General features: G+C 36.0%; 1 protein-coding gene across 1 annotated transcript in view; it reads left to right on the forward strand.

Annotated features, from left to right (window-relative positions):
- The window catches only part of UNC13C (unc-13 homolog C (C. elegans)), a 181,208-nt gene that overhangs the window by 10,325 nt on the left and 149,229 nt on the right, over positions 1 to 21,654 (forward strand). Inside the window, exons 2-3 of the mRNA XM_009323411.1 lie at positions 8,432 to 8,454; positions 8,988 to 9,052. Of these exons, the coding sequence (XP_009321686.1) occupies positions 8,432 to 8,454; positions 8,988 to 9,052 (88 nt within the window). The remainder of the gene's footprint in view (positions 1 to 8,431; positions 8,455 to 8,987; positions 9,053 to 21,654) is intronic.

Here is a 21,654-nt window from a genome sequence, read left to right on the forward strand (position 1 = left end):
TCCTGCTGATGCAGAAATTATTGTTGAAACTGGTGAAACTTTGTCAGCCATGAGGTTTGCCTCCTTGATCAGTAGAGAGTATTCTTAAGATAGCTTGCACGATCAGAAGTTTTGGTAAACCTGAAAATAAAGGCAGGATTAATTGACATATAAAGAATTCTAGCAAAAAACCAGACACATACATACAGACACCTGCACTTTTATATTGTTTAACACATACCATTTTTGTAAGAGAGTTTTCTTCTGCGCTTGCCTCATGTAAAGCTCTTATTCACTCTGCTGAAAATTTTATTAATTTTCAGATTAAAACCTATGTAAAGAGAGGGTTTTCTAGGTAACCCACGTCTTCTAATTGTGTTGCTGATAGAGCTGTTTAAAAATGTCCTTGATACTATGATAAAGAATATGGTGTATAAAAAGATGCAAGTTAACTAGAAAAAAATGAAAACCCCGTTGAACACAGAAAAGACTGCTCTGTTTTCAGGCAACAAGTAGTGGTAAAGAGCAGGCTGCTGACTGGTGTGCTAGCAGCTTCTCTGGAGCTGACTACTGGAACTGGTCGGACTTGTTTGTTACCCTGGAATCTGAGAGACGTGATGTGGCAAAATATCTTTTTTGACTCTGATTCTTCTCTTTGAGAAATGAGGTTTCTTGATCAGAGGCCAAACAGCAGCAAGTGATTTGTCAACGCTATCGCAGATTCATAAATGATGTATACCTCTAGGTATCACCAGTGTAATTGCAGCCTCGCCAAAGGAATTCTTGTCCATCAGCTGCATATATACCAGGATGGAATAAGGAGAGAGAGACATGATGAACTCATTATTGAATGTAAAATAAACCAGGAGAGAAGAATAGGTATAAAATGGATGAGTAAGAACTAAAGCAGTTTTTTATCTTAACCTGTAGGTCTTCCTGCTCCATTTAGCACAAACAGGATAGATCTGATGCTTTTCTGCATCCATAAGGCAGGGAAGATACTGCAAACACAGTAGTGGAATTTCGTTTGGGAACTTTAAAAGGCATGTTGGTTCAAATTTTCTTTCATAAAAAAAATAAAAGCAGAGTACAAGGAGACATGCATTTTCCTATTAACTATAAAAAGGGATTGTGGAACTCAGAAGGATTTATGCATGTCCTATCAGGTAGAAAAAGTCCAACAGAACCAAAAGCCATGCTTTGAATTCCAGTGTACCGGCCTATAGCTTCTAACTTCTGTGTGTCTTTTTGGTGTTTATGCATAATTATTCCAACTTATTATTCCTTTCAAGCAGAGCTGAAACAAACAGTGTATAATTTGATTTGGTTTCTACCTATAGCATAAAAGCTAACAGTGGGGAAAACAACCATTTTCTTTTATGTTTTGTTAAGGTCAGTCTCTTTATTTTCCTGAGAATTATCTTGAGACTTTTTTTGAGTTGCCTCGGTTAAAAAAGAAAGGTAACTATGTTACAGAACAAAATATGCTGAGCTTCATAGTATTTGCTACATGAATGCTACTTGTGTATTTTGTAATTGTGAGTAAGTATACCTTCTTGTCTTTTTTGACATCTAATATGTAACTAACATCATTAGCCATGGAGGAAAAAAAAAGTATACTCTGTTACACTCTTTAATGCGTTTGAAGTACTGTCACCACCTCCCTTCTTAGTTTTATCTCTCAATAAGACAAAACAAACCAAATCCTTTCAGTCTATCCTCACAGATTGTTTTATGAATCTCTGCTTGTTCTGGCTTTTGTCATCCTCTTTCTATTCAATTTGTTTACTTTTAGTGTGATTCCAAAAACTGGAAAGACAACTTCAGCTGATGTTAACAGGTGCCCATAGAGCCCAGTCATCTCTGTCTCACATGAGACACATACTAATACTTTCCAGAATTACAGTAGCCTTTTTTGCGCTAGCATTACATCAACAGTGCTTTCAATGCCAAATATGCTATATGCCTTTTACTGCTATCTAATCACTTTTTTGCCATTTTTCATTGTTTCTTCCAAACATAGAACTAGTTTTTACAGGAGTAGTGTCAAGGCAGTGAAGTGAATTCAGTAATATGTGACGAACATTTTGAATTCTAACTCCGTCCTTTCAAATACTTGCAACCCATTCCTGTTTGGTGTCTTCTACAGACTCTGTGAAATTCTGTTCATTCAGCTTGCTGAGAACATTGGCTGAAATCGACCTGTATGATATTGGTTGATACCCCGCATGATAGGTTTGCCAAAAGAATTACTCCCAAATACCACAATACAACTGTACGCTATTTCCTACCAATTTCACCTTAACTGTATTTATCTTGCTCACATAGGGAATGTCACGAAAAACAATTTTCAATAATCATATTAGCATTTTGGTATTTCAAGTCTTTTCCTTCTCTCATATCAGTGAAGACGGTTTGCTTATCAACAGAAGAAAATCTGATTTCTTTGTCTTATCTCAGTGAGCAATGTTGGCTGATGTCATGTTTTTATTCTGTATGTGATTATGCATTGATTCATTTTTTTCTTCCACTACTGTAAGTCTTGAAATTAGTCTGACTTATGTAAATTTTTTAGCCTCCTAGTTTGGGTTTTTTGAAGATAATTTTTAAAGTATTTGAGGCTATTTTAGATAGTTCCTTAAATCTTAGCTAGGAAGTGGATACAACTCCACAGGAGAAGAAACAACTTCATACCAACAGCAGCTATGAACATCATAGCCTGTGAAACATGCGACTGTTTCCCAGACATGGTCTGCTCCTTTGTCCTTGATCCTAGGTGTATATATTGTTCTTGGTCTTTAACAGTAGGATATTTATATGACTTACGGGTTTACCACCATTAGCATTTTATTTTACAACAGGGGTACACTTTTGAAGCAAATCTGTCTTCCCAATTCACCACACTTGATTTGACCACTGGAATGTCTGAGTGTGATCTAGATATTTTACCAATGCAACCAAGGCAGATGATGTTCTCCAAGATCACACCTGATGTGCTCAACCACTAATGGGCTTTCAGTCCACAGGGCCAAAAATAGAACTGGTACGAAGCAAATGCCCCCAAAACATTTTTTGTGTGGACACTTGTGTCTTCAGCAGCAACTGCTTTGACCTTCTGATCTGCTCTTATGACACTAAACTATTTGCTATTGCACGTGTACTCTTTGTTGCCCAAGGTGGTCAGCAGCTCGCTCCTCTGTCCCAGGCAGCCATTTAACATTCCTGCCCTACTGTCACTTCTGTCTATGCTGTTACCACAAACCAGCCTGCATGTCTCAGTGAAATCCTCATGTTCAGTGTAAGAAGCACCAAGGAACATGCTATCGTTTGAGTCCTGAGGGACTACTCTTGCAGTTGGTCTCAAACCAAGTGGCTGTTTGCTTGGATTTCTTTGGGAGAAACACGATGGGACTTCAGCTTGCAAGTAAGACCATGATATAGCGGTCCAAGTCAAATATTTTGTGGCAATGTTGGCTGTGTGATATGGAAAGATTTGCAATAATCAATTATCTGTTTGCTTTTATATGCTATAATTAATTACTTGGTTCCATTTACTGTTATAATTTGTATCAAAGAGCTAAAATATGCCTCTTTATCCTTTATGGATAATGTATGCTTTATCATTCTGATGTGTTCTGTGGTCGGAATAAAGTGCTTAAAATGCACTCTGCATTTTACTCCCTACTATCACTTTGACAAGCCAGAGACTGTCAAGAAAGCCCAGTCTTCAAGAGGACTGTAGTTTTCTGAGACCACCAAAAATTAAGAAGCAATAATATCATACCACGTTCTGTAATCAAATAGTTCTCTTGATAGTCAATAGTTTATTCCTTTAGAGGTAAGTTTCAGAAGTTGGTAGAAGTATCTAGTAGCTGTTGAAAGACAATAGACAACAAAAGCCCTTAGGAGTCTAATGGGACTCAATTTCTAAACACCAGAGATGTTTTTAAAGCATGTCCTCTTGTTTCAGATTTGCAGACCAGTTTATTAATAAAGACACAAATGCAGTTTTTATCTCCACCAAGCTGACCTCCTGTTTTGGCTCTCAATGTACCCGCTAGTAATTTTTCTACATCACTGCTAGTGAAGTGCTGGCAGCAATTCTATTTCTCCTGTCAAACAAGCTTTATTCAAGTTTGACCTTCTCTTTGTCAGACAAGCATCGCTCACCTCTTATGATGTGCTAGCTTTAATATTATCTTTCAAGCGTTATACAGTATGTTTTCCTAGAATATGCTTCAGCAACGCAACATCCTCTAGGCTTACATACCGTAATATTCTGTTCTGTAGTGACAATATTAGCTTCTGGGTACAGCATTTATTATTTTAGCATGGCTTAATTTGTGTTACTGTTTTGGACAGACAATCTACTACTTCAGTGTGCTGCTTTTATTTGACCCTGGTTTTCATCCTTTACTTCCCTTTCTTAGCAATACATACTAATTAGAATTGCCCAGCTCAGACTACAGACTGTTTCTGGCTATGGGTACTTTACACGTGTTATTTCCATGGAACAGCTGTATTGTTACCTAATTCCAGCAAGTATTATGTCTAAAGGGTTTGCTTCCAGGAATGACATAATTATCAGTCAGTTTGATGTTCTTGCAACTGTTTTGCAGAATTAAAGATTAAAATGGTACTTTGAGAGAATAATGAACTTTAAATCTTTTTCCAATTTGGTGTTATACAATTATGTATGCTTATAAGAGTGGAAAATCAAGGTAGTATACGTAATACCATTTTAATCCTAGGGTTTCCTAACAGTTTAGATTTTTACCACCTTATTACTGTTCTTGTGCTATGGCAGGGGGAGATGAACTAAATTTTTACAATCATTAAAGAAAGAGAAGTGTAGTACTAGATGTTCCTAACGGTTTATATTTTTACAACCTTATTACAGTTCTTGTGCTATGGAGGGGGAGGGAGGGGGTGAACTAAATTTTTACAATCGTTAAAGAAAGAGAAGTGTAGTACTAGATGACCATCCTACTCTTCATCATTCCACTACGCAGGTATATATATGGAATGCACTGAGCTGAAATAGCAACAATTATGGAGCAATATCACTCTACGGATTTTTCCTATAATCCTAGTAAAACACCCTCCGGTTATCTAAAATGGCATGTAGTATAGAGGCATAACATGAAGGCTATACTGGTATTTCGTAATGTAGTGAATTTTCACATAAAGTAAAACTCTAAGGAGAAACAAACTAATTGAAATAATGATGGGAAGTCTCCCATAGGGTTAACTAAATGCACCAGCGTTTACACTGTTCTTAGTACATTCATAACTCTTTTAGTTGTTTGCCATAGAATGTGTGGATGACAGAAATGAGTTATATGAAGATAAGCTCTTTTAAGTAAACCATTGTCATTCAGCAGCATAATCTGAGATGTCTAGCCTCGTGTCCCTGATTTGAAAATACATTCCGTCGTCTCTTACATAATCACAGTTCATTTCTTATCTACATCAAGGAATGTTGCTGTCTATTCTGGTAGCCTAATGACTACCAAAGTGAATCGCTTGGTGACTGTACACTTCCTGATTTGGTGCTCTCATACACACAGAGAACACTTCCACAGTTCAGATTATTTCACTCATGGTGACTTCAGAAGAAGAAATAAACAAAGAAGTTTTGAAACTAATTTTGTCTCTGAAGATGCAGTCATTTCTTACAAAAGAGATGCTCTCAAAATCTCGTTTTGGGAAATTTGCGTCAGTTGTTGTCTTTATGCAATTTCTGTTGAGAAAAGAGGCCATTAGACTGATGCTTTTTTTTTTTAAGTCACAACTGCAAAGAAAATCAAGTTAAACCAAACGTAATACCTTTTTTCCCCTTCCTAATTTTTGATTGTCACTCTCCCTCCTGAATTTAGGCACAATTAGGTTCCAGTAAAGGAAGTGTAGTGAAATTAGATGAAGCTGGCTGAAACCCAAGAGAGGTAAAGAAAATTTCATCTCTCCATCTCACGCTCTGCAATACAAAATTCCATTTAATATGGAAGAAAGTCTCAATAATTTTGTATTTCTTAATATAACTTTATAAACAACTGAATTAAACATATAATTCATGTGATTCTTTAGGCAGCTGGTAGCAAAGTACCTGCAAACTATTTAAAAATTGCATTTCACATAAATAATACTGAGATTTATCATGCATCTTTAAATGGCAGTATTACAAATATTGTTATGATTAGATATTCTGGAAAGAAGGTGGAGGTTGCATGAACAGATTATGGTGAGGCTTCTTACCTTACAAGTGATGTCCTGCCTTAAACTTTCCCTCAGTCCCCAAATTTCTCTTCACCTTTTGGACTCTGCCTTTTTTACGAGTTTGAGAATTAATTCAGTCTCAGCCTCTGCTACTTAGAGTCCTGTTGGTATATCCTTTCTTGCCTTTCCTCTCATTCATCTGTCCAGATGCTGCTCCACACTTTGGATTTAACTACTCCTCGTATTTCCTTTAGCCCTGATAAAAGCATATCCCAGTTTGTTTCCACAGCCAGCCCAGCTTACAGACATCTGTTTACTCCTGGCTCCACTCTTACCCTGATTACGAAAACTCTGTAATAATTTTGGAGCGGGAAAGTAGGATTATGTGGTCTTCCAAATCTTCTTTATATGCTTGTGCAGAAGGAGTAGCTGATTGTATCTGATGTTGTCAGCCAAATACATTTCACAAATAAATTAAAAAAAAAAAAAAGAAAATATAAAGACTAAACTCATTTCTATAGATCTACTCAATCAAATAAGGGTAATTTGACAACTAAAACACTATAGCTTAATTTAGTAAAGAATTAATTTCTGAAGCAAAATAAAAATTCTAATATTTCTGAAGGGGGGGCAGGGGAAGTGAGAAAACACCAGAATAGTTCATGTCCCAGCAGAAAAAATACCTTAATGGATTTTTCTAAAACACAAAAATTGGTACCGTGTCCATTTCTATTCAGGAGAACTATGAAAACAATCAATTCACGGCAAGCAGATATTCTTGGTGCACAGAGATGTGCTTACTCTATTTTTACTAAATCGTGGAATTTACTGTTAGTAATAGTTTTAATTTAATATTCTGTATAACTCAAAACATGAGTTTTCCTTGGGACAACAAACTACAGTTCATTCTTTTAGGCATACTCTTTCTAAAAGAATTGTTCACAACAGCTGTGAAAGAAAAGCTAATATCTGTAGTCAAGCGTAAGAAAATGGCAAATTTTGTGGCCTCACAAAGGAGGAGGGACTGTTGCATAGTTGGATTTTCCGTGGATTCAAATTTGGTGTTGTAACGTTGCTAATACCAGGTAGCTCAATCCTCTTTAACCTTTTTCAATAATACAAAATCAGATATAATCTGACTGCCAAAACATGTTTTGAACAGCTTATCTCCAGTTTCTATTCTGCCTGTTCTTGTGCATGTGCTTTTGCTTTGATCACATAAGTAGCCTCTAAAATTAGTGGCACAATAGAGCCTTTTGGTTCCCTGGATTGTTGGTACTATACTGTATGCACCTTTACATTTGCCGATAAATTTTTCATGTGTGTGTTTGAATGTGATACTTTCCTGTAGATAAACATTTAAAAATGAAACGTGGCACATGTTTAAGGTGTAAATGATCATTTTGTAATGTGGGATATTTCTAAACATCCTAAAAATACCTGTAGAATGTGTACTCCATTTGGGGAGGAAAAATGGAAAGATCAGTAAGGTGACAATTAAAACAATGCAGTTTCATGTATACACTGTACTATAAAGCATTAAAAAAAAAAAAGAGACACTTACTGGTGGAATAGTATATAAAAACAATTTTAAATGAATTTGCATTTTAAAATTGACAAGACAATAAAATAATGGTAACTTTTCCTGTGAGCAAATATTTTCTGTCTGATAGTAAATGTGAATACATCACATTTTTGGATTAAGCAATTTATAATGATATATAGATATCATATCTTATACTTTCACAATTGTAGTTCTTCTATTGGCATTTGGGGGGTAATTTCTGTCATTATATGAATAGCTGCGATAGAATAGAATAGTAACGGTTCAGGAGATTTTTATGGGTTTTTTTATATTCTTAGTAGAAACACTTATTTTCCTTGAAAATAGAGCATTATTTTTTTGAACACTGCAACTATATTAAATATTCATTAATATTAGAAAATATATTAAACAAAACAACCTAAAAATCATGTGGAGATGTGATACAGTATATAAATTATATGGTATCCACACAGTCCTGCATAAGTGGCTTATTTACTGAAAACATCTTTTTGCTTGTTTAAAATGTAATGAGAGTGGTCTTGCCGCAGTGATACAGCTAAGCACAGGTGTTACTTGGATTCTGCTCTGTATTAGCAGATTAAAACAGTGGCAGGTTTTTATAGCATAAGATATTTTCTCAGAGACCGTTTTGTCTAACCTATATTCCCCTTCTTCCCAATTCTCTTTCAGATAGCGGTTCTGTGGATGAAAAGGTTTAAAATCACGTATTTACTATAGGGATCATGTATTTTGTTGATGTTTGTTTGTCACTTATTTGACCTGTTTGGTTCCTTCATTTTAGTTGTGAAATTTGCATGTTTTTCCCAGCTTTCCACTCTTTTGTTCTCCTTTGAGTGTATTGCAAATGTGTGTTGCATTTGTAAACAGGATAACCCTCACTGTTGTGCTTATCATAATTGCCAACACAGGGGTCTGCTACTGTCAAACGTGATATCTGGGATTTTTGCCTCTAATTATCATCTACACTGCATACACTACAGGACTTAAAGGACGACAGTATTTGGGAAGCAATATCTTATCTTCCCACGGGTTCTTCCAGTGTGTTTTGCTAAATGCTGAATGCTACCAAAATGTTTTCCAAAGGAATAGTTACTCTAGCTTTGGCCTGGAGCTGACCCTGCTAAACATTTTCATATTAGGTGTTACGTGTTTGATGCAGTTAAATTCTGTCCAAGACTTGCTAAGAGCAACCGAGTAACTGTATTTTTCTTGGTCTTTATTAAAGGCTCGGATAGTAAGCGGAAGTTCCTTGGATACTTCCAAGCTTTATGCAGTCCAGGCATTTAGTGGGTAAGTACCAATATGACTGTAAATTTTGTTATTTCTATCTGCAAATTAGTCTCATAATGTTAGTGTTTTTTCTAAGTTTTGTTCTTATAAGAAATTGAATTATTTTAAAAGGAAGATAGTCAGTTTCATTGTGTATGTCTTTCCGTTTTAATTTTTTTAAGTCCCTAATTTTTAAGAAATTAATACAGCAATTCAGTTGCACAGGTCAACTGGATGACAATTTTTTTTTTTTACCTCTTTGCATACAAAAAAAATGTCCTTTGAAGCTGTAGTTTGATTTTATGTCTTCATTTTAGTAAATGTGTAGTAATATAATAATATCAGTCTAATATTTGAAATCTAAAAGGTCAAGGGAAAAAGATCTTCCAGTTGCTGAGAGTGAATGTGGCAGAAACCTGTACACTTTGTTTGGTTGTCTCCAGACAGAGCTGTCTTACATCCAGTTCGAGGGATTCCTTCCTTTGAAGAAAATCTCTCCTTCCTATTTTGAATACCTTTTCATTATTCAGTTTGGAAAGGAAAAAAAGTAGAAGCCATTGGTAAAATTTATCAGTTATATTAGTTAACTATTTAAAAGGGATATTATTCTCTTGGTGGTGCACTATATAAGCACTGTTTGCTATAGTTATGCTTTGTTACAAAGACAAGGTGATGAGATCAAATTATCTAATTTATCTTCCGTCTTCTCATCTGTACATCTTAAAGGCTATACAACAGAATCTAGACACTATGAAGTTTTTCCGTTTAGATTCCTATGTTTTGGGGGTTTTTTTCCCCCTAAAAGGTACTAATGGTATTAATTTGCTTAATATAATTCACATGCTGCTGTGGAAGGTATCGTTAGGGTAATATTTGTACTTATTGCTGAACCTTAAACAAATTTAAGAGCGCTCTCCAGCTCTACAGTGGCTTACGTAGTTTCTGCATACCTCAAAGTGTTGTATTTCTTCCTTTTCCAGCTCATAGAAACTTCAGAGCTGCTGTAAAAATGTGAGGCCATGTGATGTTGTGCAGGATTAGTTGCTGAATGCAACGTGAAACATTTTAAATACTGTAAGAGATAATTGATGTGGGTTTTTTATTAACTTGCTCTTTGGCATTAGAATAAAATTATAGTATACTTCTCTTGGCTTGCAGATGACACATTGCTTTCACTTTGATCGGTTGCAGTTTTCTCATAAGTTCGAAAAGGTCTAAAGTATCTCATTACTAGAATTATAAAAACTTTTGCCTTGTATATTGATCAGCGCTATTTCTTACTATGCCAAAACAACTACTCCTCCTTTGAATGGGATTTTCTAAGTACTGTATCTCTCTACATTTTAAAAATAGAACAATTATAAGTGCTGTGAATTTTCTTTCCTGACTTCCAAATGCAAAACATTAGTATTTCTGTTTGAATTATATTGTTTGTCGATATGAAACTAGCACATCTGAAGCAACTTTGTTTCTCTTGATTAGATTACTGATTTGAATACTTTTTCAGCAATGTATTAGGCGTGAAAACATTTGCTAAAACACTCTATGCTGGTGTTCAGATATTCTTCTAATGGAATCATGGAAGGCTTTCATCAGAACATTGCAACTGTGCCAGCAAATTATGACAATAACCTTTTGATTTGGTATATGATAATTCATATTTGGTGGCTTCTTTGTTGAAAAAAATCAATGCATATCAGAACCAGAAGGCATCACAGAGGCAGCTTCTGATATTTGCCTCAAATTCTCTTTGTCATATCCGCAAAGAAGGTATATCCTTCTTTTCTTTTTTGTGCTATGCAATGTCAATTCATTTTTACTTATAGGTTTTTATGGCCTCAGATTTGAGTAATTTATGATTTGAGGTACCACAAATAGTAATGTACCTCACCACTGAGAAGCAGGAATCTGACATCTTAAAAACTACCACCATAAGCTGTGGTCTACTGAAACTAAGAATGATCATACTCAGAAGCATTAGTGTGTAAGCCTGGCACAAAACTTTGGGGTTTGTGTATTTAAAAGAAAAAAAAAAAAAAAAGCAGCTGTTCATGCCTTTCAACAACTATTTTTGAGCAGTTTGGTGTATAGAACACTGCATAGTTTTCAGAAATAGTAAGAGAACAATATTTAACATCAAAATGAGTTCAAATTCTTGAAATACAGTGTAGAAATTTACATTCTCAGATACTTTTATAGGTGCTGTTCAGTGCAGAATTGTATATTACATTCAATGCTATATTCTTAGAATAACAAGAAATGGTTTTTTTCCTCTAGAAAAATCAGAAATCTGAGACTGAAAATAAAGCTAGTCCAAAACTGTCTTGGATTTATCATCTGTGATTTTTAATGACCCAATTTTGATCACTGTGTGTGGTTGGGCTTTCATTGCATAAGCTGGAGAATTGTTTCTTAACGTAACCAAAATCTTAAGGAAAACTTCAATTTCATGTGATTTGTCTCTTTTTCCTTATTTCCCCTTCTTTAAGTAACCTACTTCTTGTTTCTTTGTTACCTTTTATTGTTTGTCCCCCTATATGAGCAAGCTTAAGATGAGAGAGCTCATTCTGTCATACTGCTTGCAATCTGCAAAACCAGAAGAGAAACAGTTTAACATCTAGTTAATGTGTAGTTTAGGAATAGTGTTTTGTAAGTGGACTCTGTGAGTGTAGGTACTGACAACCAAATATTGATACCTATGCATGCAGGAAGCTGCATGTGACCATACAGTTTTGCTGTGTGCACTACTTTCTATAGCCAATTACTTAATTACAGTTTCCTAATAGGTGTAGGACTTAGAAAAGTAGTGTACAGGAGTGTATAGAATTCTTATTTTTTTTGTGGGTTGCACACAAAAACCCATCTCATAGAAGTAAGGAGACCTTTTGCCACTGACAAGGACTTTGCAGACAGAAGTTGCTCTCTTTGCACTCTCTCTTCCATTCACAGGTGAATAAATTCAAATATTGAATCCTCTGAGAACAAGGTGTCAATCCCTTGTACAGACATCCTGAAACCACTGCACAGGACTACTTCAAATGACTGACAGTAGCACAATACTAGCTCATTTTTTTAGATTGAACCTTACTACTTATGCTGACAAAGTTTTGACTGGGCCTCTACTCCCTTTGCTGTCTGCAATATCTTTGCGCAAGCTTCTGTTTCACTAGGCCTCCCTGAAAACAGTGATGCAATTTTAATTTAACTTCTCATTCAGCTGAAGAACCCTGACATCTCAGACTGTTGTGGCTCTGTTTTAATCACACTTTCTACTCTACTCCTGCATGCAAAAGCTAATCCTAAATTCTTGAATCCCTCAGCCTCTTCACTGCCAGCATAAAAGGCTGCAGTCTTAGCTATGACTCCTTTTCCCTTTTACTGTCCCCAAAGTTGTTGCCGTTTGAAGTGAGGGGAGATTCTTTCCGTCACAACCCTTGATACCTTGCTTTATCTATACAGAAATATCTCAGTTGCCTCTTTTCTGTCTTATTCTTCCCTCTCTCTCATAGCACAATGCTGTGAACCCACCTCACATGCACCAGCACATCCCAAGTCCATGGCACAGACTGCAACTCTTCATTCTCTGCAATGATCTCCACTTGGCTGCATGAAATGAGAGAAAAGTCAGGATGAGAAAGAAAAGGCAAAGACCAAATACAGTTTTCCTGGGGCTTCTCATGCTACTTCTCTGTTAAAAGGCAAAAGCTCCATCTTTCCTGTTCTTTCCGTGCCAGTATCAAATAATATCTTCTTCATTTTTTTGAAGATGAGACACTTTAGAATTCATCCTTTCAGTATTTTTGAAAAGTACATGGAGGTCAGCTGGGTTTTTCATCATGTATATGAATCTATGGTAGTACTGTTTTACTTTTTCCACAGACTTGCTCTGTATTAATTCACTGCTTGCCTGGTGGCAGTGATGTCAGAGACTGATAATTTTACCACATGGCCTAATCCATTCTGAAATTTGCTAATGGTACACAGATGGTGCTGCATGCAGATGATTACTGCTTTCCTTCAGTGGCATGTCTTCAGTGGTAAAACAAATTTATTTTTCTTGAATTCTCTGACAAATTCAAATAGATTATTGTTATGCAGAATATCTTCAGAAGCACACAAAAAGTAGTCAGTATTACAGGTTTTTTTCTTGCCTTGAATGATAAGTTGTGTGCCATCAACTTTGTCATCTTCTATGTCAGGACATTGTTGGGTTGTTATTATTGGAGGTGGGGAGGGGAGTAGAGAATTTAATGTATAACCTACATAACATGAACAATTTGTCTATGGCTGTAGTGTTTAATGTTCCAAAGACTATACACGAAGACTAATATTTCACTGTCAGTACAGCATTGCCCAGTTTGTTAGTTCTGGTAATGTAGCTATTCCCCTGTTTTTCAACAAAATTGGATCTCACAATCCGGATCAGTATATTAATCTTTGCTTCCAACCGATAGCAACAATCTTTGCATACTTACAGTCCTCTGATGTTATTAGAAGGATCGAATTTGTTCTTGTAGAGAGAATTTGTGCATAGGAGAATTTCTAGTTCATGTCCCCAGTGTTGGGGCTATTTCAGTAAAGGTGCAAGAAAAAGTACTAAATATGCAGTTGTCCAAGAATAAGATTGAAATGTGTGTTTTCAGTGCACATATATATTAGTGGAACTGTATTCTCCCAGTGGATTTTCCTGCTCTCCACTTAAAACTGAAATGGATCTTCCCAGGCAGGTGTACGTTTATTGTTTATCTATCTGTGAGGTATGAGAGTTTGGTGGGTCAGCCTTTCCATGTCTCTACTGAATATTGTTCACCTTATTGTGCACCAATCCCCTTTTGTGCTGTTACCTTTTAGTTTTGTATGTGTCCTTGAAATGATTTTTTGTTTTAATTAGTTCTGTAATTTCTTTCCTTCATATAGTGCTTCTAACTAAATATTTATATTGGGGAAAAAAGTAATTAACAGCATTTTAAAAGGTTTAAAAAAGAGTATAAAATGCTATACCTGTTCTACTACCAGGAGTAACATGGAAATAACTTGCTTACAGACCCCCCCAATTGCTTTCCCCCCCACCCCTCAATATATGCAGGAGTCTAGTGGCTATTACCTTTATCCTTCTATATGTGCCTGTATCCACAGACTACCAGTCTTCAGCCTAAATGGCAGTGATCAGAATTTCTAATGTAGCCCTTCTTTAGCATATTACCTTGTTTATGCACTTTTCCTCTGTCTTCCCACCAACCCAAAACATAGATACACGGGCTCCTATCTGCTCCAAGCTCCTTCATTCCAGCCTTTCATACTATTAGCTCCTCCCAAGTTTAAAAATATGGTCTTTGTTGTTGTTGTCGTTCTCTCCCTTTGAACCTCACCCCTCAAACAATCCTGACATCTCAAACCACTGCAAGGCCACCGCTGCCTGCTCCAGCCAAACCTTTGCCAAAGCTGCCCTTCTCCCTGTTTCCCTTTAATCTTCAAAAAGAATGGAAGGGTCACTGTTTATCCCAGATTGTGCAGAGAGGCAGCTGCTGGACCCAGATGAATCCAAAGTTTGAGAAAAGGTTTACAAGGCCCTCATAAAGTGAGCATTCATATAGCCTTAGTGGAGTATAACTGGAGAACAACTCTGAAAAATGAAAGCAGTGCTGCAGTTGTGGAAAGAAATATTCCTTCCCTCAAAAAATTTAAAATGTGGATTTGAGGTTTTAGTGGGGGGTTGGATGTTTGGGCTTGTTGGTTGTTTTGCAGGTTGATTTTTTTTGTTTGTTTTCTTCTTTCTTGTTGAGAACTGTTTTGCCTCTAACTAAGCTTAATCACATCAGCAGTACAAGGAGAGTAATTAATGATGCTCCAGGGTCCACATAAGGTAGTAGAGAAGTAGGAGACGAGTATAGTTTTTCTTCTAGAAAGATAATTCGAGAACAGGTTCATTCATGTCAAAATACAGAACGCTGACTACTAAACAATACAAGCGTCAGTGTCCTGCAGGTAAAGCAACTGCTTCAGATGATTCCTTGGATTCTAGTTGACTATTGCCATAAGGAACACGTTAATTTCTCATGCAGAAAACAGGATTTATTATCATTTCACCAGATTCTTACAGAGAAGGGTACCACTCTATGATGAAAGCAGCTGGAAACATCTTGCCTTGTGGTTTCTTCCTCTATCATTTATAAGCTGATCTGTTAAAATATCTACTGGTAATCAAAAGGCAATTGGAAGTGGGTTTTGAAGCATACTAACCTAGACTGACTGTTAAACTTGTGGATGCCAAGTGCAAACAATATAAAGAAATTTTTAGAACATAGCTAACTAGAAACACTCTAGACACCAGACCATATCTAGCAGTTTTTTCCAAAGTTGTCTTATTTCTCTGCAGAGTATGTATTCTACCAGTATTACTGAAGTGAGAGAGTGCATCCAGATACTAATTTATTCCTAGTTTTTTGCGGTTGAAATATTAGCCAATAACTAGTCTTAGCCTGGCTTCAAACTTCCCCCAGTTGACATATCTCTGATACTTGGAACCTCTCTTGTTTCAGATTTTAATGTGTCATTTGTATTTCAAGGTAGTTAAAGACTAGGAGTAACAAGTTTGGGGGTTGTTTCTTTTTGGTAATGCTTCTACAGATAATCACCAATATACCTCTATATGGCATTCATGTTTGGTTTTCCTCCCATTTTTTCAGTCCAGGTAAAAGTTCTTGTCTAGTTCAGCTGGAATTTAATTTTTTCAAACAGCAGAATGAATTTTCTCGGCACAGTGTGCTGGCAGGTTGCATGGCTGCTTTTCCATTCCCTGGTCAAGCATTTTGTACTTCATCTGACAAGGTATGAGTAAGGAAATCACATCTCACTTTCCAGCACTCTGTATACTGAGATTTCTAGACATTCTTCATTAAAATGACTCATGATAATAATAAAGAAAAATACGCTTGCATTTGATAATGATGATAAAGAAAAAACATTCTGGAATGATTCAGTGAAGGACTTAGCCCTGATTAACTTTGTGTTTGAGGTAAAAGTCACCTACTTCTCTTCAGTATGCGATAGAGCTGCCTTAAATACATGAAGTAGGTAAAAGTTAGACTTTGTTTACATTGGCATTTTGTCCCAGTTATGTTTATATGTCCTTAATATTTTGCAGATGATAATTGGAATGAGTTTTAGTAATACCTTTTTTTAATTAAAAAAATGGGCACTTCTTGACCATATATAACTTTTAAGCAAATATTTATGATTTGTACAGATACACAGAGAAAAAAATCAGATCTAGACACTTTGCTAAGCTGAACTCGAGCTTGAAATCATAATGAAAAGATTGCAGGGGCAGGTACAGATTGAGTAGAAGACTAAGCTATTTAGAGAGACGGAGGTGTGAGTTATGGCAAACTACTGACTGAGCATAAATTACACCACTAATGTCATATTAAGATATCTTTATATTATGTAGTCATCTGTCTTGATTCTGTCACTCTTGCTGTTCCCTCAAAAGCCATGTTGTCCTTTTCTTTCTTTGGCAACATCATCATCATTCTTAATTCAGACATAACTTTTTCTCCCAGGAAAAGACTATTAGTCATTCTTGAATTTGGATTTTTTTTTTTTCCTTGATATATGCTGCTACTTAGTGATCAGTAAAAGGAGTCCGGTAAGAACCTCAATTTTAATCATATTTTGTGTTATAGAGCAGAATAATAGACGGAAGTGATTTTATAGACATTGCTTGTCAGAAGTAGCTCTTTCTGGCATAAGAATGCTTTATACATGTGATGAGTTTTATCCACTGCTGATGGAACGGCTCCTGAGTAACAAAGAGCCCTGAGAATAAGAGTTTCTGAGTTTATTTCTTAGTCTCTGTGCATTTACTTTTCACAACCTCAGAAATGTTATTTTATGTCTATCATGCTTTTGCTGAGATTTGTAGGTGTGTCTAGAAGTTGCAATTTGGGTCTACCTTGATCTTTATGTTCTTGAAAAGAAAATTCTACTATCAGAACCCTGCACCAAAGACTGTTTATGTGAAAATATAAAGGAAATGCATAAACAGCCTATGAATCCCTTTCTCTTTCTTGCAGAATGGTGCAGGTGCATCAGAAGGAGGTATGGGGGAAACAGATTATCTCCTAAATGTATAGGATAATAGTTAGGATAGTGCTTGGAAAGTGGTAATGCTCTTAAGGGTTAAAATAAGCTCTCCTATACTCTAGGTAAACGCTTTACCCATTCAACTAAGATATGAAATGGATTACCATTTTTTTTCTCTTTAAGCGAGAACGAACTTTACAAACAGAAACAGAGGGATGCCTTTGAGGATTTTAATATGGCCAACAGGCAATTTGGGAATTTTCTGTGAAAAAAATTGTGTCAATATGGACTTGATGCTGTAGAAGAATTAGGCAAAAATCCTGAAGATTGTACTTTTAAAAAAAGCATCCAAATTATACAAATGGATTTGAACTAGACTCTTATCTCTCCTTGCATATCTGTCAAACTTCAGCAATAACTTGAAGTTAGTAGTACTGCTTACTCCTTGCTTAGCTTTTCAAGAATCCCTCTTTGAAATTTTAGAAGTCAAGAATGATGTGTCTAGATTTGCTCTGAGAGGTTCAAGACACTTTTCACCTGCTTACTAGCTAATACCAAGTCCCATTAAAGTTGTCCTCTTCGTTGTCAAGTTTCTGTTCTTGTTTCTCGTGTTTCAGATCTGCTGTCTCTTGCTGATTTCTCTACTTCTTCCATTTCATCCTTCCTCTTAACTCTCAGGTGAAGTGTGCTCTAGTTGTCACCCGCACCCATAAGGAGCTCACAGCCTCCCAGATTTCAAGTCTTTTCTGCACTTTTCGTATTGACTTAACTCTCCTTGTTTTATGTTTAACTGTCTTATGAAAGACTTTCTGATCCAGCACGTGGAGCAGAAATAAATTGTCTTGACTGTCATTGAAGAAGTGTTAATTTGGATGCTACCCAGACTCAAACATGTATAGGCTGGGAACAATCAGTTATGTATTCCTGTGGATGTATTTCTAAATCCATGTGATATCACGTCTGCAGAAATTATTAATTAATCAGAGGTGGAAATGTAGTAAAGCTGTTTGGCCATGATTCTATGGTGATACAGCATTCTGAAAGCTCACAGCTACATAAATATCTGGATTTAAAAGATAAATTAAGGTTTTGGGTTATGGGTTTTTTGGTGGTGGTTTGTTTTTTGGGGTTTTTTTGTAAGATACAGTCTCACCACCTTCATTAGAGTGTCACTGATGTTTCGGTATTGCTTTTAATCTGTTTTATCTCTGTCTGCTCCAGGAGGTTTATATTCTTATTTTGATTAGACGATATGATCCTATGATAATGACAACCACAGAGATGCATATTGTCAAAGGTAAACTAAGTGTAGCATGTTATTACCTCACCTGGTTCTAGGAAGGTCTCCATCCTGTTTCTGCACGTGAATTTGTCTTGTGGAACTTCCTATCTCCACCTTATAAATTCTCACAAGCTTTATGCAAATTGGTTTTTTTCTTTCCCTTGTCCCATCTCTTTTCATTATGGTCATGTTGATACTAAGGAAACCGTTTACATAGACTTCAAGGATAGTAGAGGGAATTCGAAATGAGTCCTTGGTTTTATGGTATTGCAATAGTTCTGCTAAAGGAGCGTTAATTTTGAGAAGGATGTTCAGATTTTTCTCTTCCCTGTAAATGTTGAGACCAGATTTTCCTTCTAGACAGTTTTTGCAGCACTGTGAATACTCTGTCATTAGTGTTACTACTGATTTGCTGTGGTGTAAGGGTCAAGAATATCAGCAAATGTGGTTTTAATGCTGTTTTGCTGATGCTTGGTTTTTAATAACTTTAGTTTGGGCCTTAGGAGATATAAGTGTTTTGGGGGGGGTTGTGTGGCTTTTTTTTTTTTTTTTTTCCAAAATATTGAAAAAAAATAAAGGAAAAAAACTTACAGGTTGAAATGGTGGCACTTTGAAGCCACATCGCCCAAGGCTAGCATAAAGTCATTGTAGTTGGCTAGCATCATCTCCCTGTAATGTGACAAGAAGTATGACAGGAAAGAGAAATGAGGTTAGAACTTGTTTGCAAGCAACTTTATTTTTTCCAAAAGCTGAGATGGCCCCAGAGGCCTGTTAGCACAATTTAGAGTATCTGTTGGTCTGCTTTGGCTTACACCTGGGGATGAAGCATTCAACAGATCTGTGATCAGAAGGCGGCACAGGGAGGCTCAAAGCTGTAGTCACAAAGTCTGTTTTGCTGCCTCAGCCAGAATCTGAGCATCTGTCAATATATTCTAATGTGTGATTAATTCATATCTTTACTATAGAAATATGATTAACAAACATAATTTCAAAATTTTCATGACATTAATATGCATACTCACTTGAGCACAGTCTGTCAAAATTTGAGTGGTTATAGTCATTCAGTATTATCTAATCTACCCCAGAATTTCCTGACAGCTCCTTGAACTGGCCAGGATAAGAGGTTTTCTTCTATGGAGGGATTTGACTCACTTTTTTTCATTTCTTAATATAGTACTTTTAGCTCACATTAAGACTCTTTTAATCCAACTTTCATTTCCAGAGAAAGTGCTAGGTATTTCTTTGGTGGCATTTTAATATACCAAGGACCAGGAAAAGCTGTAAATCCAGTCCTATAATTACTTTTATAATGCTGGTTTTTTCTCCCAGTATTCATATACAATTTTACAGCTCCAATTTCAGTTTTCCACTCCAGCAAAAATTATGTATTGCTACCGAAGTGTGGATTTGTGGGTCTTCAGACAGTGTGGCTGTCTCATAATTATTTTCATTAACTTGCATGGTTCCATTTTTATGTTTTTACAAAAGCCACCGGCTACATTTTGCGATTATAATATGCAGCAATGATGCATTTCTTCTTCCCTTCCTCACCCCCTAGTTCAGTCTTCATAAATTCATCTCAATTTTCATGAGATCAGACCAGCATTATAAGTTATTAAAGCTGCCTAGGTGTTTTATTTATCACATTTAACTACATAAGCTTAATTATGCTATAAAACATCTAATCTGAAATATTATATAATCCTAAGAACTTCAAGAAAATGAAGTATCCCAGTAACCTAAAATGTATGTTCAATACTGAGTGATTTAAAAAACAAAACAATGAAACCTCGCCTCTTCATTTTCGTCATTATTTTCATCTGGAAATGAACTCACTTACACAGACCTTAAAGAGTGGCTGTGATTCTTTCCAAAGTTTTTATGCCTAGGAATGAAAAAAAGAAGAAAAAGTAAAAACCTCTTTATATTAAATGGTGAGATGTCTCATTTTTTAACAGCAAAAAAACCCAACGTTTTTGCAGTGATTTATTTTGATCAAATACAGGTATTGTGACATAAGATTGATGCCTTTCATAAAATTACGATTGTTAAATATTTGTAATGTTACTATAACTTAAACTGTAATTTTCTAAGAACCGCAAGTGAATATGTACAGTGCCACAACTCTCAATTTGTAATTCAGTCCTCTAAAACTGAAGAGCGAATTGGGGGGGGGAAAGGTTGGGGAGGGGAGAAAGGTTGTAAGTTTTTGGACAGTTAAATATATCAAGTGTACAGCAGAGAGTACCACACTAAGAATCACAATTTCCAAATAGAGTTTTGAATAGTTTAGTAGAGGAACTGTCTCCTTATATGGGCTGAAAGGAAAACATAGTTGGTCAAGTCCTCGTCTGCACAGAAGTGGTACATGTGTATATACAAATATGCATACATATAGATCATCTGTCACATTCTTCACCATACAGGCTACCTACCAGTTACAGAACAGAAATTATTACCTGTTTTGCTATTGGGAGTTGCATCTGAATTGCTACGCTAAACTGCCAGTCTAGAAAAAAAAATCAGATTTTATTGGAAGACGTTATCGTTTTCATCAGACTTCATTTTGAGGGTTTTGATAATAGCTTTCAAGTTCTATGTTTGTCTGTAACAAAGAAGAAAGAATAATTTAACTTGAATGAACAGTGTTGGCCTGATGAATGCTAGCAGGATAAGGCTAAATAGGGTATTATTGTTGCTGCTGTGACTAAGTGGAAATGATTTATTGTAATGTTTTAAAGCTATTCATGTGACTTATTTTAACTTTCTTCAGAATTTATTGACAGACCAAATATTTGGGAATCTCTACAAAGAATTTTTCTTTATACCTGAAGTACGGACAGGTGCAAGCCAAATTATTTTAAAATGTCATGTGACACCAAAAGTCAGCATAAAGCAGATCCAATTCTCTCTGGAAAACTGCACTGAAAATGTGTTTATGCTTTTCTCCCCTCCATATCTTGTTGTTTTTTGGCTGACATTTTGAACTAATGAATTTACCGGCTTCCAGTTTAGTTACAAATAAATAAATAAATCAGTTCCCTAGCAGGCGAGTCCTGACTTGATAAAACTCTAGAATAATTAGTTTTCTGTTGTCTAGTCGCTGGCGAAGATGGAGTGAAGCCAATTGATTGTGTAGGGTGACAGCTTATCTGATTAAGTATTTGTGTGTGAACCTAACACATCACTGTGTTCTGTGCTGTATCTTAACGGAGTCAAGGAAAATGGGTCCATACAAGCCCTACTCAAGACTGTG

The sequence above is a fragment of the Pygoscelis adeliae genome, unplaced genomic scaffold (assembly GCF_000699105.1).
Source record: "Pygoscelis adeliae isolate BGI_AS28 unplaced genomic scaffold, ASM69910v1 Scaffold545, whole genome shotgun sequence".
Taxonomy (NCBI): Eukaryota; Metazoa; Chordata; class Aves; order Sphenisciformes; family Spheniscidae; genus Pygoscelis; species Pygoscelis adeliae.